This window comes from Schistocerca cancellata, chromosome 6 (assembly GCF_023864275.1).
Source record: "Schistocerca cancellata isolate TAMUIC-IGC-003103 chromosome 6, iqSchCanc2.1, whole genome shotgun sequence".
Classification (NCBI taxonomy): domain Eukaryota; kingdom Metazoa; phylum Arthropoda; class Insecta; order Orthoptera; family Acrididae; genus Schistocerca; species Schistocerca cancellata.
This window is the reverse complement of record NC_064631.1, coordinates 162,360,102-162,386,407: the sequence shown is the minus strand read 5'-3', so window position 1 is coordinate 162,386,407 and position 26,306 is coordinate 162,360,102. Positions and strand designations below refer to the sequence as shown.

The window sequence follows — 26,306 nt, the reverse complement described above, 5'->3', positions numbered from 1 at the left end:
GCCAATGCGAGAGATAAACCGCCGTGGGTGCGAAAATGAGACGGTGATTCGGATGCGCAGGAGAACTACGAATGTGTGCAATGTAACTGGCCAGCGGTAGTGCACACCTAACCTGCAATGGAGGGGCTCCGACCTCCACAGGACACTGGTCATTGGACTCGTCCCAAAAGCTCCGGTAACTTGTCGAACGCCACAGTGGTGCACTGGGTCAAGTAAACGCAATGCTGAGGGTGCCGCCGAACCATACACCAGACTTCCATAGTGAAGGCGGGATTGAACAAGGGCTCTGTAGAGCTGCAGCAGCATAGAGCGATCTGCACCCCAGTTGGTGCTGCCCAGGCAGCGGAGGGCATTGAGGTGTTGCCAGCACTTCCACTTAAGCTGACGAAGGTGAGGAAGAAAAGTCAATTGGGTGTTGAAAACCAGTACTAAGAATCAATATGTCCCCACTATAATGAGTGGATCGACATTAAAGTAAAGATCTGGTTCCAGATGAACGGTACGATGCCTACAGAAGTGCATAACACATGACATTGGTGGCCAAAAACTGGAAACAGTGGGCTAGAGCCCATGAAAGTGCCTTGTGGATGGCTCACTGGAGGTGCTGCTCAGCAACACCAGTACTTGTGGGGCTGTACAAAATGCAGTTGCCTGCATACAGAGAAGGTGAGACTACAGCTGCTGCTAGACCATTAATGGCCACTAAAAATAGAGATACACTCAACACAGAACCCTGTAGGATGCCATTCTCCTGGATACTGGAGGGGGGTGGGGGGGGGCAGGGGGGGGGGGGGGACTATGGCAGGCACTAACTTGGACATGGAAAAGTACTAAGCAACAGGAAATTTTGGATAAAAATCTGGAGCGGGCCTCAGAGACCCCACTCGTATAATGTGGCAAGGATATGATGCCATCAGGTCATGTCATACGCTTTTCGTAAATCAAAAAAGACGGCAGTCCGGTGCTGGCATCAGGAAGAGGCTGTTCGGATGGCAGACCCGAGGGACCCTGGTGGAAGGCGCCCTGACATGGAGCCAGTAGGCCACATGACTCCAGGACACAACCCAACCGCCAACACACCATACGTTCCAGCAGCTTATGAAGAATGTTGGTGAGGCTGATGGGCCGACAGCTATCCACATCAAGCGGGGTTTTACTGGGTTTGAGCACCGGAATGATGGTGCTCTCCCGTCATTGCGATGGGAAGATGCCACTGCACCAGATCCGGTTGAAGATAAGGAGTTGTGGCTTGCAGTCAGATGAGAGATGTTTAATCATCTGATTGTGGAACCGATCTGGCCCAGGAGCAGTGTCGGGCCAATGTGCAGGGGCACTGAGGAGCTCCCACCCTGTAAATGGGGCATTATAGGATTCAATGTGGTGTGCAGTGAATGAGAGGACTTTCCCTTCCAGCCGCCATTTGAGAGAGCGAAACGCTGGGGGGTAATCCTCTGACACTGAGGCCCGAGCACAGTGCTCAGAAAAGTGCTCGGCAATTGCGACTGCTTTGGTAGATAACATGCCATTTATGTTAACACCAGGAAAATCTATTGAGGTCTGCTGCCCGAAAACACGTTTGATCCTTGCCCAGACTTGGAAAGGTGATGTATGGTACCCAATAATCGAGAAGTATCTCTCCCAACACCTCTGCTTCCATTGTTTGATAAGTTGGCGAACATGGGCACGGAGCTGTTTAAAGGCTATGAGGTGCTCCAGGGAAGGGTGCCACTTATGCCACTGTAGAGCTTGCCGATGCTGCTCCTTAATAGCCTCAGTGACTTCCGGCGACCACCAATGGACTGCCTTTCGCCGGGGCACCCTAATGAGCAAGGTATCACATTTTCTGCCGCAGAAAGGATTGTTGTAGTCACCTGCTCAACCATCACATCGAAGTTGCTGTGTGGGGGAGATTCAACAGTGACAGCAGAGGTGAAATTTTCCCAGACCGCCTTGTTTAAAGCCCATCTGGGCAGGCGTCCATGTGCCTGACACCGGGGCAGTGACAGGAAGATGGGGAAGTGTCATGTACTCCAGTGCATAGATTGCAGAAGTCCTGGGTTTCAAACTGATAAATCAATGGCTGAGTAACTACCATGAGCCACATTGAAATGTGTTGCAGCCTCAGTATTTAAGAGGCAGAGGTCGAACTGACACAGTAAATTTTCGACATCTCTGCCTCGGCCAATAAGCACGGTGCCTTCCACAACGGGTTATGGGTGTTAAAATCTCCCAAAAGTAGGAAAAGTTTAGGGAGTTGATCAGTCAGTGCAGTTAATATATTTTTTCCTGTGTCATCGTCATTCTGACAACCACAGCTTCAAGAGGGGTTTGAAGGGACACAGTTTCACTACAGACTGAATTTAGGACATAAACACAAACTCCACCTGACACTCAATTATAGTCATTATGGTTCCTGTAATATCTCTTATATCCACGGAGGGCAGGGGTCCGCATTGCCGGGAACTGTGTTTCCTGGAGGGCAATAAGGAAAGCAGGTGTAAAGCTTAACAGTTGCTGTAGCTCAGCCAGGCGGTGGAAAAAACCGCCACAATTCCTCTGGAAGATGACATCGTGAGACAGGGAAGGCATGGAACATTCAATGAGGCAGTTTACGCCTCAGGGTCACCTGCTGCCATCAACTTACAGCCTGAGCAGTCTATATCCACTTTGAGAGTCCAGCAAAATCTAGGTCCTCAGTGAACGCCAGAATCTCCACCTCATCCACAGGCGCAGAGCTTGTAGGTAGCGGTGGCTTGGTTGCCACTACAATTCCCTTGGTCTTTGGGATCTTCGTTTTGGATTTCTCTCACTTCTCGTTGAGTTTCCCTGGCAGGGAGTACTTCACTGATTCAGTCTTCTGGACTGAGAATGAGCGTGAAGCCCTATGACCAGTTGCTTTTGGGCTCATCAGCCACTGGTCACTGGTGGGTGCCATCTTTCCCCCTAGCAGAAACCTGGGAAGAGAGTGACCCAAGCCCCCCCCCCCCTCCCCCACACCACCATCAAGGGGCAGGTGTAGATTTCCGGCTCTGAGAAGTGACTTGGGTTGGTGGAGCTGATGGGGATAGAACTGTTGTAGCAGCGGCGTAAGATGAGGTCATAAGTACAGGATGTAGGTGTTCAAATTTTCTCTTAGCCTCTCAGTGTAGGTCAGTCAGTTCAGGGTCTTGCACTCAGACAAGCAAGGCAAATGGTGCTCTCCGCAGTTGACACAGATGGGAGGCAGGGCACATGGAATATTGGGATGTGATGGGCGTCCACAATCTCGACATGTGACACTCAAAGTACAGCAGGAAGACATATGGCCCAACTTCCAGCACTTAAAGCACCACATCGGGGGAGGGATATGTGGCTTTACATCACAGACCATCACCTTGACCTTCTCGCAAAATATATCACCCTCGAAGGCCAATATGAAGGCACCGGTGGCAACCTGATTATACCTCGGACCCCAGTGGACATGCTGAACGAAATTTACACCAAGCCACTCTAAATTGGTATGCAGCTCATCGTCAGACTGCAAAAGAAGGTCCCTGTGAAATATGATACCCTGGACCATATTTAAGCTCTTATGGGGTATGATGGTTACAGAAACATCCCCCAGCTTGTCACAAACGAGTAATGTCCATGACTGGGCAGAGGATGCTGTTTTGATCAATACTGAGCCAGATTTCATTTTGGACAAGCCCTCCACCTCCCCAAACTTGTCCTCTAAATGCTCAACAAGAACTGAGGCTTCATCGTCATGAAAGATTCCCCACCAGCTCTCGAACATACAAGGTACCGGGGCGAATAAGAGCCGCTGCCATTCTTAGCCTGACGTTCCTCCCATGGTGCGGCCCGGGAGGGGAACGATTTGGGGTCGTACTTCTGTGCATTGAACTGAGCCCGTGAACGCTTAGAGACTGGCTAGTGTTTGACTACCAGCAAGAGATGATGTACTACGCTTCATTGCATGTCATCCACCCTGATGCCAATTCTGACCAGGGGCCCTCCCCACAGCACCACCAAGCCACAGCAAAGGCCACTTGGCAGGATGGCCGCCATTGCCGGGAGTCCCGATGCCCCAGGGTGACATGCATCTACCCATCGGCATACGTGGGGAGCTAATGGTGTAAGCATCAGCAGAGTGAACCCTGTGTAGTCAGGAGGCTAAAACCAACAGGATGTATGGTGGCCCCACCACAACGGACTGGCTACTGTGCTGGATGTCAGGTGCAACCAAGCAAACAAGTCCATTATCATTGTCAGCGTAGGAAACGATACTGCACAGCTGATGGAAAAATACACACCCAGGAGGGTGACCTCACCCAACAGTTGGAGGGTGAGCAGAAGTGCAGATCCATGTTGATGAAGGATGTGATAGGTCTCAGCGCATGATGGAGACGATTCACCATGTAAGGCACCCTTCCCCAATTGGCTCGCTCTTTGGGAAAATTTTGAAAAATGGAGGTCAAACCCTACAGGGGACCATCACATAAAGGCCAAAACGTGTGAGACTCCTTTTAATCGCCTCTTATGACAGGCAGGAATACCTCAGCCCCATTCTAACCCCCGGACCTGCAGGGGTTTCTTCGACAGTGGAAAGCATTTTTCAGGAAATTGTCAGACAACATAACTTCTGATAATTCTCTCTCATTTCATGTTTATCAGTGGAACAGTATTCTTAAAGTCCAGTCAATCGTGCATTACCAGTTTTCTTGCCACGTTTTACGAATTTGATCAAGTATGCGTGGTATGCACACAATATGCAGAACAACAGCCAGGACCATTTCTGACTCCATCCTAGTTCTGTCTAAATAGAACTAGGAGTTACTGCAAAGTGCCTGACTGCATCAATTTTTCATTTGTCCCATGTGCCTGGAGCAAGAAAAATGTTTGTTTTTGTCCTTCAAAAGACACTTAGCATTTCTGTGACAACTACAGAGAATAAACAAAGAACTGTCTCATTGACAGTCAAATGTACAACATTCAAACATTATTATACGGAGTGGCTTACAGCAATTGTTACAAAGTGTAATACTGCAAGACATATTTCATTTCAACTGCTATGGCGAAAAGTCAAGCGCCGACACATCCATTGAAAACAACAGAGAAGAGATGGCTGTGAGATGATGCCAGCCAATCACACGCTGACTCACCACTCCCCAGGACGACAACATGACAGACGCAGCCCCTGTGCAAAGAGGACATAAGCACCACGCCCAACTGGTCACGGTGCAGTTCAGTAGTAGTTTCAACACTAGGCACTTGTATAGAAGCGTCAACACTGGTTACTTTGCTTGTACTTTCTATGTAGCTCAGAATTGTGATTGTTTATACTAAAGAAGATTCATTATTTCATATGTTACCCTTTACTTGTGACATTTGTGTAATTCTCGAAGTTAAGTACTGTCTCTTTTGATTTTTTAATAAAACTCATTAATACAATTTGTTTGAATGTTTTATTCATGCTTCCTAGACACCCCGTATTTGACGACAAGGCCTGACACAATAATAGGAGATGAGAGGTCAACAAACACAAATGCAACAACCCATGGCCTGGCTGCCACAAGTTTTCCTTTGTCATGGGCTTCTGTGTTTTGCTGGTGCCTGAATTCTACCTTGTCTTTTCTTTGCAGGGATGTGTTTAGATATTATAACAGTGTCTTTTATAGTGTTTTTCTCTCTTCGGTGTTTTCAGGTGAGCGTTGCAGGAATTTTCTTTGCTTGTGCGCTTCTTTTTATTGCTTGCATTGTCTGTTTACCACATTTACTTATTCCACAATGAGCAACCCTTCTCTCCCACCCCCTCCTCAGGCACCTCAGCTGCAAGCGATAGATGCAACGCAGCTAACACAGATGTTTCAGTTTCAGATGCAGCAGATAGCCACACTGCTGAACACAGTACGGCAGCTATTCATCAGGCAAGCCAGCAACGCAGTATGCCCAACAGAACAACCAGCAATACCTGCAGCTCCAAGTGCCATATTGCCTTTTCGCCATTTTAATGCGGCGGAGAAAAAGAGGAATGGCTTGAAAGGTTGCAACAGTGTGAAGCCCACATAATTGCACGCCAAGTACCAGGAGTGTGAAACAACATTACTTTTTGTTAATGGTAGGAAGTGCTGTCTTTCGCCTCATTCAGAAATTGTTTCCTAAGGCCACTCCGAGTGAACTTCTCTACAACCAGGTTATAGATTCTCTAACTACCTATTATGACCAACAAGTGAATGTGGTGGCAGCTAGATACCAATTCTTTCATTCCAACAAAATGTAAGAACAAACTTATTGTGAGTGGGTAACAGATTTGCAGGGTATGATGAGGAACTGCAAATTCAAATGAGCTTGTGGTGCTTTATATTCAGATGTTAAGTTGCATGATGCGATCGTATACTATGTCACTGATGTCATATTTTGAAACAGTCAGACCCATCTTTTCAACAGTTGTACAAACACTAGATCAGTACGATTCAGGTGCCACGTCGGCCGATAAATTTCAGCAGCCACCAATTTGTCGTCCCTTGCTTATGACTGGCCCACTGGGCAGTGACCGAACATGCACGCCACACCATGTAAACAGTTCCCTAAACAGGCTAACAGAATTAAATCATGTCTTCGGTGCCACTCACGGCACAAATGTCAAGACTGCCCATACAGGTAAGCACAGTGTTATGCTTGTGGCAAGAAAGGTCACGTACAATCTGTGTATTTGCAACGGAGCAAACAAGAATTCAATCCACTCACAAAAGTGTAGTCACAAGGCCCTTGTAATCAATGTGGTGTATTCCAAGCCTGCTGCAGGCATTAACAAAAGTAGCAAGCAAACAGTTTCTACAGTGCTATACCAGTCCAAAAAAATGTTTGTTCATTTGCATATTAGTGGAAAATGCATGAAATTTCAATTGGACATGGGTGCCTCTGTTAAATTGCTGAACTATGACAGATACGAACTGTTAGGCTTCCCACACCTGTCTGAAACTAGCACGCACCTGACGGATTATAATGGAAATGACATTCCCATTCTCGGAAAATGTACTTTGCCTGCCACGTATCACTCGCATACACAAACTGTAACTTTCACCGAGCTACACTCACACGATTGTGAGAACGTATCTGGCCCTGATTTGTTTGGCTTTAAAATTCAGGACAATATGCAGTTACCGCATTGACAATGTACTTGGCATGGTATGGACACCCAAATGGAACAGACGATGTCACATTCTCACGCACGTGTGCAAAACTCAGTCCACTCTGCCACAAAAATTCTCTGCTTGGCCTACGTCGCAATCACTATGGCAACGTGTACACATAGACTTTGCAGGATCTGTTTGGAACACTCGTTGGTTGACTGTGCTAGACTCTTATAGCAAGTTTCCTTTTGCTGTGCCAATGAACTCGACAACATCATGTAGCCCAGTTCAGACGTTGTCCTCTATTTTTTGCCTGAAGTCATAGTGTCAAACAACAGTCCTCAGTTCACGTCAAATGAATTTGAAACATTCTGTGAACGCAATTGCATACAGCACCTAACTAGTGCAACGTTCCACCCACAGTCCAATGGCGAAACGAAACATTTTGTCAGAACCTTCAAGTAGCAGATGGTCAAACTTCGCATCGCACACACCAGAGATCAAGCACTGCAAATGTTTCTCGCTTCCTATCATTTGCACCCAACAGATGGACCATCACCGGCAAAATTACTTCATGGTCGCCACCATCAACACTGCTCCACACTCATCAGCACCCGATGCCGACGGAAGGGCCCAAGTATTGCTTCGCACCAAAGATATTGTGTTTTTCGTGGTTTTTAGCAGCAACAGACGATGGGCGCGAGGCAGATGCTTCATTGACTTCGTGCATGCATGTATCTCATTTCAGGCCTGGACGGATTGCAGAGCCAACATCACAATCAAATTCGCCACTACCATGGGCATGGGGATCCTTCTGTATCTCTTCCCCCAGATTCATGGAGAAGACAGTGTGGTCATGGCAGCCGCCACAGGGTGTCATCACAATGCCGCAGGACGACGCTATGGAGACAGAGCCTCAACCTCCTCCGCCTCCTCTCGTCCCGCCCACACCACAGAAGCAGATGCCTTCTACATCTGGGTACGGGCCTCACAGGAGGTGGACATGTACCACTGTGGGCATTTTCCACATGACATTTCCACTAGAGCGAAGACCAGATGGCAGGGTATGACCGGAAGTCTGACGCCCCCTGCAGCCACAGCTTCTGGTCCCTCCAAGCATCCACACTCCTGCCTCCCCCACAGTTGCTGAGCTCCCTATATGACGATGGTCTGTCATTTTGGAGGGGAGCAATGTTATGGCATAAAATCAAGTGCCAGCACACCAGTCGGGAACAATGGGGAAAAAACAGCTATGAGAAGACGTCAGCCAGTCGCATGCTGACTCATCCCTCTTCAGGAGGACAATGCAACAGCAGTGGACCTTGTGCAAAGAAGACATAAGTGCCGTGCCCGACTGGTTGAGGCCCAGTTCAGTAGTAGCTTCAACACTAGGCATGTGCATAGAAGCGTCAACACTAGTTACTTTGCTTGTACATTCTATGTAGCTCAGACTTGTGATTGTTTATACTAAAGAAAATTCATTATTTCGTATGTCACCCTTTGCTTGTGACACATCCGGGTAATTGTTGAAGTTAAGTATTGTCTCTCTTCATTTTGTAATAAAACTCATTAATACAATTTGTTTGACTGTTTTATGCAAGCTTTCCAGATACCGCATATTTGACGACAAGGCTCGACATAATAACATCAAATTACAAGTCCTCATTGATGGAAGTTGTCTGTGACATCAAACATTGTCATGATTTTATTTTCTCTCCTAGCCTTTTTATCAGAATTACATGTGCAATAATTGAACTGTTGACATGAAATTACTCACAAGATGTTTGTACAGTTTAAGCCAGGTTTCCCTCATATCAAACAAGCTAACAAGCATAAGCAAAAGAGAATTCTGGTGTACTCAGTGGCCCTCTTGCTGGTCTTTCAAATGGATGCCACTGCTGCCCATAACCTTCCCCAGTTACCTAATAAGAAAATGAAGACCTGCAGTTTAACATGGAATACGAACAACATCTGTGAGAAGTGAATGCTTGAATAAAAATCATAGTGAAAAAGTCACAGTCTTAACGGTTTGGTTTTGTTTTGCTTTAGGGTGCAAAAACCAACTGGGGTCATATGTGCCCAGTCAAAAATATAGAACACAAAGACAGAGAGGAGTTAAAAAATGACTACACGTCAATCCCAATGGACAGAATAAAAGACCACTAAAAACAGGCATGTGGAAAATTGGCTAAAAAAAAAAAACACCATACAAGAATGGAGGTCCAAAACTAAAAATTAAAGGGCCTTCGCCATATTGCTTAGGGGGATAAAAAGTGAAATATGGTCGACAGCCCGCACGTCATTTGCTAAAAATGGCCAATAACTCCTACGGCAAACCCAAGTGGGAATGTAAACAGTTAAAAAATGGGCATTCTATCAGGAAGTGACTGACATTGAAAACTTGGGCACAACGTGTACAAAGTGGTGAGGTAGCACCACTTACCAAATGGCGATGGCTAAAAAGGCAGTACCCAATACGCAGCCTACTTAAAACGACCTCCTACCGGCGGCAGGTCTTTCAAACCACTGGGAGAGGCTTAATAAGTTAGAGCTTATTCCCATGACGGGAGGACCATTGGCGATGCCAAAGGGACACCACCTCCTGACAGACAGCAACACAGATATCATTGGAGGGAATACAAGAACTCGTGGGCTGAGGTATGAAGACTGCAGCCTTGGCAGCAGCGCCAGCAGTCTCGATTCCTGGCAAACCAACATGACCAGGAACCCACAGAAACATCACACTGGCTCCACCATGAGTGAGCAAGTGACAGTTTTCCTGGACCCGCTGCACTAAGGGATGGACAGTGTACAGCGCACATAGACTTTGAAGGGCTCTGAGTGAGTTTGGGCAGAGGACACAGTTGAAAAGGCTGTGTCGCTGGATGTACTCCATGGCCTGATACAGAGCTAAGAGCTTTGCTATAAATACTGAACAGTGTGCCGGAAACCGATATCGAAAGATATCGAAAGATATCGAAAGACGCGGGTGCCAATGACGAAGTCACACCCGACCCCACAGTCAGTCTGAGAGCCATCAGTGTATACAAAAGTACTATCACGAAGTTCCATTCGAAGGTCGTAAAACTAAAGGCGAGAGACCTAGGCTGGAGTAGTGTCCTAGGGAAGCAAATGAAGGCCAGAGTTAACATGGGCCACTTCACGAAACCAAGGTGGTGAAGGGTTCACACCCACTGGAAAAGTTGCAGGTAGTGTAAAGTTAAGCCGCCGTACCAAGAGCTAAAAGCAGACTCCAGGAGGTTACAGAGAAGAGGGAGGCGCCCCATACTGGCAATCACAGGAATCATCAAAGGAGGAGGCATAGGATGGGTGGCCGTGCATTGCACACAAATGACATGCATACCTGCTGAGGAGAAAGTCACGGCGGAAAGACAGCGGTAGTTCAGCAGCTTCAGTATAGACACACTCAACCAGGCTAGTGTAAAAGGTGCCCGTGGACAAACGGATACCACGATGGTGGATAGTATTGAGACAGCGGATGTGCAGACGCATAAACAGAGCACCCACAGTCAAGTATCAAATGGACAAGGGACCGGTATAAACGGAGGAGGGTGGTTCGATCGGCACCCCAGTAAGTGCCATTGAGGACACATGGGGCACTGAGGAAACACGTACAGCGGGCAGCCAGATAAGACACTTTGGAGGACCAAGAGAGCTTCCTAACGAGAATGAGCCCCCAGGAATTTCGTAGTTTCAACGAACAGAAGGGCAACAGGCCCAAGATGTAAAGATGGTGGGAGAAACCAATTGCATCGACAGAAATTCATACAGACTGTTTTGTCAGTGGAAAAGTGAAAGCCACTGTCGATGCTCCAGAAGTAAAGACAATCAAGACATTGCTGAAGACACCGCTCAGTGATACAGGTCTGTGGAGAACTGCAATAGATGGCAAAATCATCAACAAAAAGGGAACTTGAGATGTCTGGCGGGACACAGGCCATTATAGGGTTAATAGCAATAGCAAAGAGGATGACGCTCAGGGTTAACCCTAAGGCACACTGTTTACCTGGATAGAGGTGTCCACCAAGGCAGAAGCCACATGCACCTTGAAAAATCAGTTGTTTAAGGAACAGGTCAGGTGGACACAGACGCCCCACGTGTAACGAGTACGGAGATTACCAGTTCTCCAGCAGGTGTCGTAGGCCTTCTCCAGATCGACTAACATGGCCACAGTCTGGGATTTCCGCAGAAAACCATTCCTGAGATGGGTGGAAAAAGTAACGAGATGGTCAACTGCAGAATGCCACACTCAAAATCCACACTGTGCGTTCGTCAGTAAATCGCGAGACTTGAGCCACCACACCAGATGGGCATGAATCACACGTTCCATCACCTTGTAAACGCAGCTGGTAAGAGAGATGGGGTAGTAGCTAGAAGGAAGGTTTTCAAACTGGCATTTATATGGTAATAAATATGCAACCAGTCGCTTTTTTATCATTTATTCAACCATGAACATGTTTTTGAGCCATCTGAAGATGAAGATGAGCCTGCAGTGGCTCGAAAACATGTAAATGGTTGAATAAATTGTAAAAAGTGACTGGTTGCATATTTATTACCAGATAACCGCCAGTTTAAATCACAGTCTCAGTTTGTCATACCCTCTGCCCAGATGCAGTTGTACATGTTAAGCTTGCCCGCAAAAGAAAAGTGCTGCAACATCAGAATGTGGATGGCATCTGTCCCTGGGGCGGAGGATTGGAATGAACTGAGAGCATGACCTAGCTCCCTCATAAAGAAGGCGGCATTGTAGCACTCACGATTCAGAGAAGAGAAGGGTATCGCCCAAGTCTCGTCTACTCGTTTCTGATGGAGGAAGGCAGGGTGATAGTGGGTGAAGACCATTCTTCTGTGAGCCTTTTTGGTTAGAGAAAGGCTCTGGCACTGTTTGGCTGTAGGGATGGGGGAAGTCTTCCTGGGAGTACTCCTTCTGTCCTTTCCGGCCTACTGGTTGTGTAGCTGGTGGCTTGGCCCCTTGATGTGAGAGTTTGATAGCTTGTTGCACAGCTGGATCGGGTGATGGTGATGCTACCTTGACACTGGGCAATTTCACAACTTCAACTTCAGAGCTGAATTGGAGGTCGCATGTCTGTGTGGTCGTGTCCTTCATGGAGCGAGGGGTAACAAGAACAGAACTATACAGGCACCAGACAGGAGAACACAGGGTTTGCGACTAGCCAGTAACTTGTGAGTGGCTGGGTGAGGTACTTTTTCCTTTACCCGCATCTCTTGGACAGCCCTCTCATCAAGATACAAGGTACAATCCCGAGAGGAGGAGGCATGGCCGCCATTGCAGTTGACACAAGAGGTAGAAGGAGGCGGTCAATTGCCCTTGTGCGCAACCCTACCACAGGTTACACATTTGGCTGGGTGTCATAAAGATGTTCTAGTGTGGTTGAAACTATGACACCGCACATCAGGTTCGGAATGTACGACCGGATTGCAATAATTTCATAGCCTGCTTTCACCTTGGACGATCTATCAAAGATGAGAAGAAGAGTGCACGTGTGCACTAAGGAGGCATCTACCTATTACATTACACCATGAACGGCAAGGACAACCTGATCAGCGAGATAAGATTGGATTTCAGCCTCAATTAGACTGTAGAACAGCCTGGTGTAAATTACACCACGGTAAGAGTTCAAAGTTCTACAGGCCTCGACACAAACAGGGAAGCCATGGACAAGTGAGGCAGCAAGCAGTTGTTGTGCTTGAGAATCAGAAGTAGTCTCCAAAAGCAAAGGGCCATTCTGAAAACGAGAGCAGGATTTCGCAGGGCTGGTAATTGCATCAACACCTTTCTGAATAATAAACGGTTTTACCATGGCGAAGGACTAACCGTCTTCAGTATGTGAGACCATGAGGAACCATGGTGCAGCAGGAAGGGTCTTTGAATCATTAGCCTCATTACGTTTACGTTTCATAGATGTTGATTGGAAAGATAATTGACTCATAGCAAGTAAATCCCCCACGATTGTCAGCATCTCTGATGGCACATTACTTGCAATTGGGGGCCCCCTTCACAAGGGGGTGCGCCCGCCTCAGGTGTTGTTCACACCTCCCGAACATATGACAGAAGGACCAATCGGCAATTTGGGAATGTTGCTGTTAAAGCAATCACCTCTCCCTGGGCCGGGCCTGTACCAGGGGGTATGTGCGCCCCTACCTGTCAACCCAGGGCTGGGAATTACGCGTTACCCAGTCACCTGTTACGCATCAGATGCGTGAGCTGTCCTTCATGAGTGCACAGGGAGGAAGCAGAAAAAGAGGAACCTCAAACGCCAAAGTGGAAGAATGAGAAGAGAAGCGGAACAAAGAAAGGAAAAGGGAGAGAAAAACATGTATGAGACTGTTGTTACGTCAGCAATAGACACAGCAGAACATTCCCAATAACACCTCAGACATGTTCCCCAAGGGAGGAGAAAAAGAATAGCAAGCGGATAGACATACAGCATGAAAGGGAAAAAATGCTGCAAAGACTGGTGCCCCGTGGTAGCCAAGCGAGAACACTCCCAAGAGTGGCGAGCCCACTGGTGGGGGTCTGAATGGGATTTGATCCTGCGCTCTCTGGATCACGAAGCGCGTGCTTTGCCACTAGACCATTTTTGTTTTAAAAAAAGAATATGACCATTAGGCCTTACACATGCAGTGGAAACACTAGCTGTGTCATCTCTTCAGATGATGCTCGATGTTGATAAATTTCCCCTCAATGGTAATGAGAAGCCAGGGAAAAATGGCAGCCAACACTCAATGAAAATTTTGGACCAGTGCTAAGGAGAGATGCAGAGGCAATTCCGTGTAAAGCGCATGATCTCCACGCCTAGCACACTTCCATACAAATTGAGACACTTAAATTCTTCCTTCCCTGCACCATTTTGCATGCTCCATCAAGAGCAGTGCACTTGCCAAGCAAAATAATACTCACTGAATAGCAAAGTTTCACATTGTCGCTCTAACAAGATAGAACTGTATCCTGTGTGCCGAATATTAGCTCCAAAAACTAAAAACTAATAACAAAGCATTCATAGGCAATGTTCACTACTCCATGTTCTCTTCCATACTAAACGATTCTACCCACACACAAGAGGATGGTAGTGAATTTTTTGAAAATGCTCATTCGCATGTGTTCGCTTCCATTCGCTCCATTGTAAAACAGGCTTTAGATGCTTAAAATTGGTGCCTGTGAACTCCGGATAATTCCGCTATGCGGTGTTGCATTACTGTGTCACTGAGTCGCGCGCTAGGTGGGCAAGGCTGTACAAACTGCTGTTATAAGCTGTTCTTTGTGCGGCAAAAATGTGTAACTTTGACATTTTTTACAAAATACTTGCAGTGCCTCCTAGCAGCTAAAATTTTGAAATGTCTTATTGGACCATTCCCTTGCTAGAAAGTTTCTAACACCAACCTCAAGTGGCGAATATAGCAATGTATTTCAATCCCTTACATATCATATCACTCCCATAGGTATCACGATTACACTAGTTACAGCATACACAGGGCTGTTTAAGAAATCATTCTTGCCACATTTCATTTGCGAAAGGAACAGGAAAAAGTCCTAACAAATGGTACAATGAGACGTACCCTCTCCGTTGCCTTCACAACGGTTTCCAGAATGTAGATGTAGATTTTTTTTTTTTTTTAATTCCTTTTCAAAGGAACTAAGTATACCCTGAATCTGTCTCACCGAAAAATCTTTAGTTGCATTGCAATATACAGTAGCCTTAAACAAACCAGTCAACTCCTGATAAGCTAGATTCTTCATATTTCAGTTTCTGTAATATTAGATTATTCTTGAACCAAGTGTTGGCTATGATTAAGTTATGCTCTGTGCAAAATTCTACAAGGCGGCTTCCTCTTTCATTCCTTCCCCCCAATCCATATTCACCTACTATGTTTCCTTCTCTCCCTTTTCCTACTGACGAATTCCAGTCACCCATGACTATTAAATTTTCGTCTCCCTTCACTACCTGAATAATTTCTTTTATCTCGTCATACATTTCATCTATTTCTTCATCATCTGCAGAGGTAGTTGGCATATAAACTTGTACTACTGTAGTAGGCATGGGCTTTGTGTCTATCTTGGCCACAATAATGCGTTCACTATGCTGTTTGTAGTAGCTAACCCGCACTCCTATTTTTTTATTCATTATTAAACCTACTCCTGCATTACCCCTATTTGATTTTGTATTTATAACCCTGTAATCACCTGACCAAAAGTCTTGTTCCTCCTGCCAACGAACTTCACTAATTCCCACTATATCTAACTTTAACCTATCCATTTCCCTTTTTAAATTTTCTAACCTACCTGCCCGATTAAGGGATCTGACATTCCACGCTCCGATCCGTAGAACGCCAGTTTTCTTTCTCCTGATAACGACGTCCTCCTGAGTAGTCCCCGCCCGGAGATCCGAATGGGGGACTATTTTACCTCCGGAATATTTTACCCAAGAGGACGCCATCGTCATTTAATCATACAGTAGAGCTGCATGTCCTCGGGAAAAATTACGGCTGTAGTTTCCCCTTGCTTTCAGCCGTTCGCAGTACCAGCACAGCAAGGCCGTTTTGGTTAATGTTACAAGGCCAGATCAGTCAATCATCCAGACTGTTGCCCCTGCAACTACTGAAAAGGCTGCTGCCCCTGTTCAGGAACCACACGTTTGTCTGGCCTCTCAACAGATACCCCTCCGTTGTGGTTGCACCTACGGTACGGCCATCTGTATCGCTGAGGCACGCAAGCCTCCCCACCAACGGCAAGGTCCATGGTTCATGGGGGGGTATCAGGTATCAGGTATCAGATAGATTATATAATGGTAAGACAGAGATTTAGGAACCAGGTTTCAAATTGTAAGACATTTCCTGGGGCAGATGTGGATTCTGACCACAATCTATTGGTTATGAACTGCAGATTGAAACTGAAGAAACTGCAAAAGGGTGGGAATTTAAAGAGATGGGACCTGGATAAACTGAAAGAACCAGAGGTTGTAGAGAGTTTCAGGGAGAGCATAAGGGAACAATTGACAGGAATGGGGGAAAGAAATACAGTAGAAGAAGAATGGGTAGCTCTGAGGGATGAAGTAGTGAAGGCAGCAGAGGATCAAGTAGGTAAAAAGACGAGGGCTAATAGAAATCCTTGGGTAACAGAAGAAATATTGAATTTAATTAATGAAAGGAGAAAATATAAAAATGCAGTAAATGAAGCAGGCAAAAAGGAATACAAACGTCTCAAAAATGATATCGACAGGAAGTGCAAAATGGCTAAGCAGGGATGGCTAGAGGACAAATGTAAAGATGTAGAGGCTTGTCTCACTAGGGGTAAGATAGATACTGCCTACAGGAAAATTAAAGAGACCTTTGGAGATAAGAGAACCACTTGTATGAACATCAAGAGCTCAGATGGAAACCCAGTTCTAAGCAAAGAAGGGAAGGCAGAAAGGTGGAAGGAGTATATAGAGGGTTTATACAAGGGCGATGTACTTGAGGACAATATTATGGAAATGGAAGAGGATGTAGATGAAGACGAAATGGGAGATAAGATACTGCGTGAAGAGTTTGACAGAGCACTGAAAGACCTGAGTCGAAACAAGGCCCCGGGGGTAGACAACATTCCATTTGAACTACTGATGGCCTCGGGAGAGCCAGTCATGACAAAACTCTACCATCTGGTGAGCACGATGTATGAGACAGGCGAAATACCCTCAGACTTCAAGAAGAATATAATAATTCCAATCCCAAAGAAAGCAGGTGTTGACAGATGTGAAAATTACCGAACTATCAGTTTAATAAGTCACAGCTGCAAAATACTAACGCAAATTCTTTACAGACGAATGGAAAAACTGGTAGAAGCCGACCTCGGGGAAGATCAGTTTGGATTCCGTAGAAATGTTGGAACACGTGAGGCAATACTGACCTTACGACTTATCTTAGAAGAAAGATTAAGAAAAGGCAAACCTACGTTTCTAGCATTTGTAGACTTAGAGAAAGCTTTTGACAATGTTAACTGGAATACTCTCTTTCAAATTCTGAAGGTGGCAGGGGTAAAATACAGAGAGCGAAAGGCTATTTACAGTTTGTACAGAAACCAGATGGCAGTTATAAGAGTCGAGGGGCATGAAAGGGAAGCAGTGGTTGGGAAAGGTGTAAGACAGGGTTGTAGCCTCTCCCCGATGTTATTCAATCTGTATATTGAGCAAGCAGTAAAGGAAACAAAAGAAAAATTTGGAGTAGGTATTAAAATTCATGGAGAAGAAGTAAAAACTTTGAGGTTCGCCGATGACATTGTAATTCTGTCAGAGACAGCAAAGGACTTGGAAGAGCAGTTGAACGGAATGGACAGTGTCTTGAAAGGACGATATAAGATGAACATCAACAAAAGCAAAACGAGGATAATGGAATGTAGTCAAATTAAGTCGGGTGATGCTGAGGGAATTAGATTAGGAAATGAGACACTTAAAGTAGTAAAGGAGTTTTGCTATTTAGGGAGTAAAATAACCGATGATGGTCGAAGTAGAGAGGATATAAAATGTAGACTGGCAATGGCAAGGAAAGCGTTTCTCAAGAAGAGGAATTTGTTAACATCGGGTATAGATTTAAGTGTCAGGAAGTCGTTTCTGAAAGTATTTGTATGGAGTGTAGCCATGTATGGAAGTGAAACATGGACGATAACTAGTTTGGACAAGAAGAGAATAGAAGCTTTCGAAATGTGGTGCTACAGAAGAATGCTGAAGATAAGGTGGGTAGATCACGTAACTAATGAGGAGGTATTGAATAGGATTGGGGAGAAGAGAAGTTTGTGGCACAACTTGACTAGAAGAAGGGATCGGTTGGTAGGACATGTTTTGAGGCATCAAGGGATCACAAATTTAGCATTGGAGGGTAGTGTGGAGGGTAAAAATCGTAGAGGGAGACCAAGAGATGAATACACTAAGCAGATTCAGAAGGATGTAGGTTGTAGTAGATACTGGGAGATGAAGAAGCTTGCACAGAATAGAGTAGCATGGAGAGCTGCATCAAACCAGTCTCAGGACTGAAGACCACAACAACAACAACAATATTAGATTTTATCCCTCTACACAGACGGGTAATGTCTATATAATTCTATATTTTATTTATTTATTTTTTTTTTTCAAATTATACCTTATCCAAATCATTTTAACCTCTGCATCACTCCAGAGCATTACAAGGTATCAACTACTTCAACATCAGATGTGCGAGTCTGTCGATAGCGTACTGCGAGCGTTTGTTACATCACATATTTACACAGATGGAATTGGCGTGTGCACTTGGAGTGTATGTTTCAAAAGCATAGATAAATTCATTTGTGTAAAATGAGATAATGTCTCTGTCTAGTAGGAGCCAGTAAACAAAATTGCATACCTGATATTTCATATGAGACATCCCAAAGCAGCATCCTATGGATACTGTGGCAGAGTTTGGGAGGGATGACAAGCTACCATTCTTCCTCCTCAGTAACTGGCAGAAATCCCTTGGTAGCAATCAGTCAGTGAGGTAAGGAGAAGAATAAATATCTGTCTTAGCTGCTGGATCACTTCCTTAAGAAATTGCCCCCCCCCCCCCTCCTCCCAAGCCTGTAAGGCCAATACTACTTGGTGAAGTAATGGGTCCTGCATTGTGACTGCAGCTACTTCACAAGCAGTTACGGCAAATTCATCAAGAGTAATTTCCAAAAAAGCCACATCCAGAAGAAAACACACTGTGTGGTTATAATTACACTTTCGCTACTTGAGCAATTGAGGACAAAAACTGTTCACCATGCAGGAACCCAACTTTTTATAGGAATGACGTTCAGACACTGCACTGCAGGATTTGCATTGTTAATAGTGCTAGAGTCATGACTTGCTGTTAGGTGCTGGTACCGGTATGGCAATGAAAGGGTTTAAACACATGCATCAGAGTGCATTACAGTTGCTGTCAGTCAACACGGGTACGGACAAGATAAGCAAGGCTTTACCCATAAAACTGTTTTATCAAAATAACAGCAACAGTGCTGCTGCTCTTCACTAGTATGAAAGCATTAAAGGAACTCTGACAGGTCCTCTTTTCACAACGAGATTGAAGAACACGCCATTCATGAGTGGAACAGGGAAAGGGGTATCAGTCAGTGATACTGGAAGTACCCTCTGCCACACACCATCAGGTGGCTGGCAGAGTATTAATGTAGATGAAGAAGTTCAAATTAACTGGTGATTGTTCCTGAAAGAGAGCAACAGCCAACTGCGCCAAAAATTGCTGAACTTACCATTACCTTGGCTGAGAATGCTGGACGCAATATACAATGCCCAAGCAATACATGACCTGTGTCATGACAGCTGAACATTCATGGACCATAGTTTCGGACAACAGTAATCTCTTAAGTGTGGTTCCAGGCTGCTGCAGATGCAGACGGTCAATATTATGACCACATTAACCTGGAATGAAATCAGTGTATGCAACTAACAAATATTACCCTCCCTTGTGGAAATTAAAATGTGTTTCTCTCAAATGGTTTGTTAATTCCTTCTCTTCTGCATGTCATTACAAATGTTTCTACAAAGCTCACTGTCCTACAATCAACCTTTTTTCATGGGATCCTCTCAAATAGTGAAAGTTCAATTATAAAAATCCTGTATATCAGAGTCAGCATCTGGCCATTTAGGCAGACAGGATAGAGCACCAGTATTTGTACGATGGGTAGTGGGACAATAATGTACTTCATACATATGGATGATTAGAAATAGTATGTTAGTCAGGGGTCAGAGTGTATTACAGAGTTGCAGACAGTCAACACGAGGACGGACATAAACAGGGATCAAAGAGGGAGATCAACAGCTTATGTTGCATTAGCAGATGGGATTTTGTACCATCTGTGACTAGTTCATGTCAGTGATTCAGATGCAAATATGATTGGATGTTCTGTGCCAGTGGACAGAAAGGCATTAATACCATACTGAAACATGCATGATGTGCAGCTTACCAGGCAGAGAGATTTTATTTCAGTTCAAGAAAACCACACTGGAAAGTGTCAGATCATTCAAATTTTATGCTATTTTTGTGAAGTATGTTTCAGTTTGAGTTGCTTTAGATGTAAATTCACCATAATACTTTATTTGTTCATAAAATATAGCAACTCTTTTGGATTTTTAGGCAAAAGTAATTCGATTATAACTTCCAAGTGGTTCAAGATGGCTTGAGACCACTCTTGCTCAAAATATGATTTATTGGCTAAAAAAGCACTTTTATAGGGCACACCATGAACAGTTTTCCTGTAAATGAGACAATAGTATTTAATGATATTAATTTGCAGTTCCCGTGTGGTCTCCTTTACAGTAATGTTGTCCACATGACTTGCAGTTATGAATACCTTCTATTAACTGTGCTAAGTAATACTAGAATATGGCTGGCACACTATCAATGGCAGAAGTTGAGCAATAAGAGTACATACCAAAAGGTGTACTGAGCACCAACATCTGTTGCATTTGCTGTAAGTATGCATATTCAAGATCAATCTTATCAAATAAGCACTCCAGTCACTTTTGACCTTAGTCTCCCGAGCGCAGAACAGTATATACGTTCATTTGCAGTTTGCATTAAAGGTTGTCTTAGAATCTCCAAATTCTGATACTACCATTAGGTTATTTTAATTAAATCTATGGGCACTGCCCACAGGCTAGCTGATAAAGACATACCGTATTTACTCAAATCTAAGCCGCACTTTTTTCCCGGTTTTTGTAACCCAAAAACTGCCTGCGGCTTAGAATCGAGTGCAAAGTAAGCGGAAGTTCTGAAAAATGTTGGTAGGTGCCGCCACAACTAACTTCTGCCGTCGAATATATGTAGCACTACACAGGCATGCTTTGCAGGCACAAAGATAAATACTGGCGCCAAAACCTCTGCGTCAGTTTTAATTTAAAAAAAAAGTGGAAGACAAGCTTTTTTTCTCCGCCCCGAGTTTCGACCACTGCATTTTCATACATTATCCAACGAAGCAAATACAAATTCAGCATTTCAATGTACTACGAAAATCCGAATGGCAAGACTGTTTGGGATGTTTGTCACAAGACCACCTACAATACATCTTTTAGATGGTCTTGGTTCATCAATATGGCCAAATCTAGGTTCTGAATTTTTTCCTACCTGTGAGAAGAGTTGGTTGCTAACAGGAACTTTTATGAATTGTGAATCACATGCTGTATTCTCTTCACCATAAGAATAATACGAATATAAACATTTTGCCATGTATTCTTTCGTGTTTGCTGCTATCTCATTTAAATCCTGTCTGCCTAATAAACTACAAAATTAGAGTGAGACAACAGCAAACGCAGAAGAATATAAATATCATGTCACGTTTATATTCGTAATATTCTTATGCCTAACAGTGATACAGTCAGAAATGAAGCACGGCAAATGACTAGATTTTTAAATCTAAGATGACTAATTTTTGTGCAGAATGTAATGTACTAAATAGGCGTCTGCAAAGATTTTCAAACAGAGAAAAATTTTCGCTTAACTCTTGTTTAGAACATCTTCTATCATACGCAGCCTATTATTTGGTTCTTGTTGGTCATTATCAAAGAAAGCAGCAGTGTAAGTAACAACAAACAGCAGTCTCTTGCCATTCTTTCGCCAATGAGACAATTTCTCTCTCTCTCTCTCTCTCTCTCTCTCTCTCTCTCTCTTTTTTAATTATAAGCGGCGGTAGCGCACACAAAAGCAAGCCATGCCACAAGCGGCGACAAGCCGTAAACACTCATTAGCAGAATGCGACAAACAATGCATGACACAGTACAGTATGCATTTTCAGCTTAGAGTGACGTAAACACCTATAACAAAGAGGACGGCACTTAACAGATCAAAGAAAAATAAGCAATAAATACGGACGGAGCGCCTGACGCATAGCAATGGCTACCTGGTAAAGCTTTTAACTGCTAAGCTTACGACTCGAACCAAACTACTGTAGCTGTTTTATCATTCATTTGACCTAAATTGTGTCTCACATTACAATGGACCAACTTTGTTTCGATTTGGAGGTGCGGCCTAAAACTTTTCTCTCCCCTTGAATTTAGAGTCTCAAATTTTAGGTGCGGCTTAGATTCCACTAAATACGGCAATGACATCTAATTCACGTAGTCTACCTAGTCTTGTATCACTTGGGGTATTTCGATAATGAACTGGCAGAGCTCAACAGAAATTAAATTTTTTTAATGATATATGTGCCTCAGATTTTGTGGCACAATGGAGTGACAGTTCAAATAATTCCTCATATTATACTGTTTATACAACTTATCCACATAGAATGGTAGAGTATAACAGATTGATTAGGACATTAACTCTAAAACCAAATGCAGTGGCAGTACCAAATCCAAAAATGTTAATAGGTACTGCCATCTTTATAACCAGAAACATTAGTCTATGCTCTATATTCAATACTTTACTTGTATATTTTGTTGGCCTCTTCACACAATGTTATGGCCACTAAGATGCCACTTCTTTTTGTGGCCACTGAAATGGCTGTGAGCCAGTTCTATTTTGTGTGTCCACATTTATCATCAGCAACAAGTCAGCTCAAGTACCAACTTGAAACTTCACTTGCTCAATGTTGATGGTTAATAGGATCATCACTTTGTTTGGAGTTCTGTCAGCTGCAGGACCCAGTGTGACAATGTTCTGAAGTAAGTAATGTAATCAAGCCAATGGCACATAAGGAATCTTGCAATACTACCAGCTATTGGTATCTTCGTTTCCATAAAGAAATGTTCATATAAATCCATGTTCATAAAAATTAATTATTTCGCATTTAAATATTTATATGTTATGTATTTAAACAAAGTTATGTTGCAGTATACAAATGTTTGAAAGTTCAGCTGCTTTACTTCATTTAGTGCTCATTTAATACTTCAAGAATTACCTAATTTCCACAATACTATCACCAGCTAATTTTCTCCATACTAGAAGTGGACCTACAGATGTTATCATGCCTCTAAAGAAGACAACAAAGTCAACATAAGGATAACCACCTAAGTAAGACTTCACATTTTCATATGTGGATGAATTCTTCAATGAAGTTCACTTCAAAATAACGACTAACATCCAGTCTTAGGACAAGTCATTGTAATAAACAACAAGGAATAGGAACATTAAGGATGTCACATGCCTTGGTGTTGACACTTATAACACATAGACGATAGGTGTCCAGGGTTTTTGCAGGCAACACACATGGCATCAGTGCATGGACAGCGATTACGTAAGTGTTTATCATAGTAATTCCAGACATGACTTATGTAAATGAGATGCATTATGGCATGTTGGTAATGTCATGGCAGACACGAGACCTATAAGGTCTATCACTTGCACTGGAAGTCGACAGAGGCTTTGAATATCAGGTTTGGAAACACTATCAAACAAAGTGGAGGAATACCTGTCTTAAAAAGCCATACAGCACAAAAATACCAGGAGGCACTGGGCTCTGAGAAAAGGGAGGTGTAGTTTGTTCATCTATTGACTGTTGGTTACGACGTCTACTACCAGACTTTGTAGCTACCACAACATCGGTTTCAAAAACTAGTTGTGGAAACAGCTTCAAATGATTTAGTTAACTGGAACACTTCACTTCAAGGAAAGGATCAGGTGATTAAAATGCATTGGGCTCTACTTCTCAATTGGGAGCTAAGAGAACAAACAGTCACTTCCTTAACAAGCAATTAGCGTACGATTCATTGCAATGCACCGATGAGCTAAACCTCGTAAATCTGTGACCCTGGTCGTGTATGAAGTCGTTGATAGTGATATCCTGATCATAGTTATACAATGAAAAATCATTCATGGTTCCTGTTCCTTGTTCTGTTGCCTTCATCCGAGCTAGGTTAATAATTGGCTCCTTTTACCGACCCCCCGACTCAGCAGCATTAGTGGCACAACAACTGAGAGAAAATTTGGAATACATTTCACATAAATTTTCTCAGCATGTTATAGTCTTAGGTGGAGATTTCAATTTACCAGATATAGACTGGGACACTCAGATGTTTAGGACGGGTGGTAGAGACAGAGCATCGAGTGACATTACACTGAGTGCACTATCCGAAAATTACCTCGAGCAATTAAACAGAGAACCGACTCGTGGAGACAACATCTTGGACCTACTGGTAACAAACAGACCCGAACTTTTCGACTCTGTAAGTGCAGAACAGGGAATCAGTGATCATAAGGCCGTTGCAGCATCCCTGAATATGGAAGTTAATAGGAATATAAAAAAAGGGCGGAAGGTTTATCTGTTTAGCAAGAGTAATAGAAGGCAGATTTCAGACTACCTAACAGATCAAAACGAAAATTTCTGTTCTGACACTGACAATGTTGAATGTTTATGGAAAAAGTTCAAGGCAATCGTAAAATGCGTTTTAGACAGGTACGTGCCGAGTAAAACTGTGAGGGACGGGAAAAACCCACCGTGGTACAACAACAAAGTTAGGAAACTACTGCGAAAGCAAAGAGAGCTTCACTGCAAGTTTGAACGCAGCCAAAACCTCTCAGACAAACAGAAGCTAAACGATGTCAAAGTTAGCGTAAGGAGGGCTATGCGTGAAGCGTTCAGTGAATTCGAAAGTAAAATTCTATGTACCGACTTGACAGAAAATCCTAGGAAGTTCTGGTCTTACGTTAAATCAGTAAGTGGCTCGAAACAGCATATCCAGACACTCCGGGATGATGATGGCATTGAAACAAAGGATGACAAGCGTAAAACTGAAATACTAAACACCTTTTTCCAAAGCTGTTTCACAGAGGAAGACCGCACTGCAGTTCCTTCTCTAAATCCTCGCACAAACGAAAAAATGGCTGACATCGAAATAAGTGTCCAAGGAATAGAAAAGCAACTGGAATCACTCAACAGAGGAAAGTCCACTGGACCTGACGGGATACCAATTCGATTCTACATAGAGTACGCGAAAGAACTTGCCCCCCTTCTAACAGCCGTGTACCGCAAGTCTCTAGAGGAACGGAAGGTTCCAAATGATTGGAAAAGAGCACAGGTAGTCCCAGTCTTCAAGAAGGTTCGTCGAGCAGATGCGCTAAACTATAGACCTATATCTCTGACGTCGATCTGTTGTAGAATTTTAGAACATGTTTTTTGCTCGAATATCATGTCGTTTTTGGAAACTCAGAATCTACTATGTAGGAATCAACATGGATTCCGGAAACAGCGATCGTGTGAGGCCCAACTCGCTTTATTTGTTCATGAGACCCAGAAAATATTAGATACAGGCTCCCAGGTAGATGCTATTTTTCTTGACTTCCGGAAGGCGTTCGATACAGTTCCGCACTGTCGCCTGATAAACAAAGTAAGAGCCTACGGAATATCAGACCAGCTGTGTGGCTGGATTGAAGAGTTTTTAGCAAACAGAACACAGCATGTTGTTATCAACGGAGAGACGTCTACAGACGTTAAAGTAACCTCTGGTGTGCCACAGCGGAGTGTTATGGGACCATTGCTTTTCACAATATATATAAATGACCTAGTTGATAGTGTCGGAAGTTCAATGCGGCTTTTCGCTGATGATGCTGTAGTATACAGAGAAGTTGCAGCATTGGTAAATTGTAGCGAAATGCAGGAAGATCTGCAGCGGATAGGCACTTGGTGCAGGGAGTGGCAACTGACCCTTAACATAGACAAATGTAATGTATTGCGAATACATAGAAAGAAGGATCCTTTATTGTATGATTATATGATAGCGGAACAAACACTGGTAGCAGTTACTTCTGTAAAATATCTGGGAGTATGCGTGCGGAACGATTTGAAGTGGAATGATCATATAAAATTAATTGTTGGTAAGGCGGGTACCAGGTTGAGATTCATTGGGAGAGTCCTTAGAAAATGTAGTCCATCAACAAAGGAGGTGGCTTACAAAACACTCGTTCGACCTATACTTGAGTATTGCTCATCAGTGTGGGATCCGTACCAGATCGGGTTGACGGAGGAGATAGAGAACATTCAAAGAAGAGCGGCGCGTTTCGTCACAGGGTTATTTGGTAACCGTGATAGCGTTACGGAGATGTCTAACAAACTCAAGTGGCAGACTCTGCAAGAGAGGCGCTCTGCATCGTGGTGTAGCTTGCTCGCCAGGTTTCGAGAGGGTGCGTTTCTGGATGAGGTATCGAATATATTGCTTCCCCCTACTTATACCTCCCGAG

General features: G+C 44.0%; 1 protein-coding gene across 2 annotated transcripts in view; it reads right to left on the bottom strand.

Annotated features, from left to right (window-relative positions):
• LOC126191052 (uncharacterized) overlaps positions 1-26,306 on the bottom strand; it is a 145,166-nt gene that overhangs the window by 67,343 nt on the left and 51,517 nt on the right. The window contains exon 1 of one of the 2 annotated variants that reach the window (XM_049931766.1): positions 19,387-19,528. The exons of the other annotated variant lie outside the window; for it this stretch is intronic. Coding sequence (XP_049787723.1) covers positions 19,387-19,464 — 78 coding nt within the window. The 5' untranslated portion in view covers positions 19,465-19,528. Of the gene's footprint in view, positions 1-19,386; positions 19,529-26,306 lie in introns of those variants that run through there. 2 annotated transcript variants of the gene reach the window in all.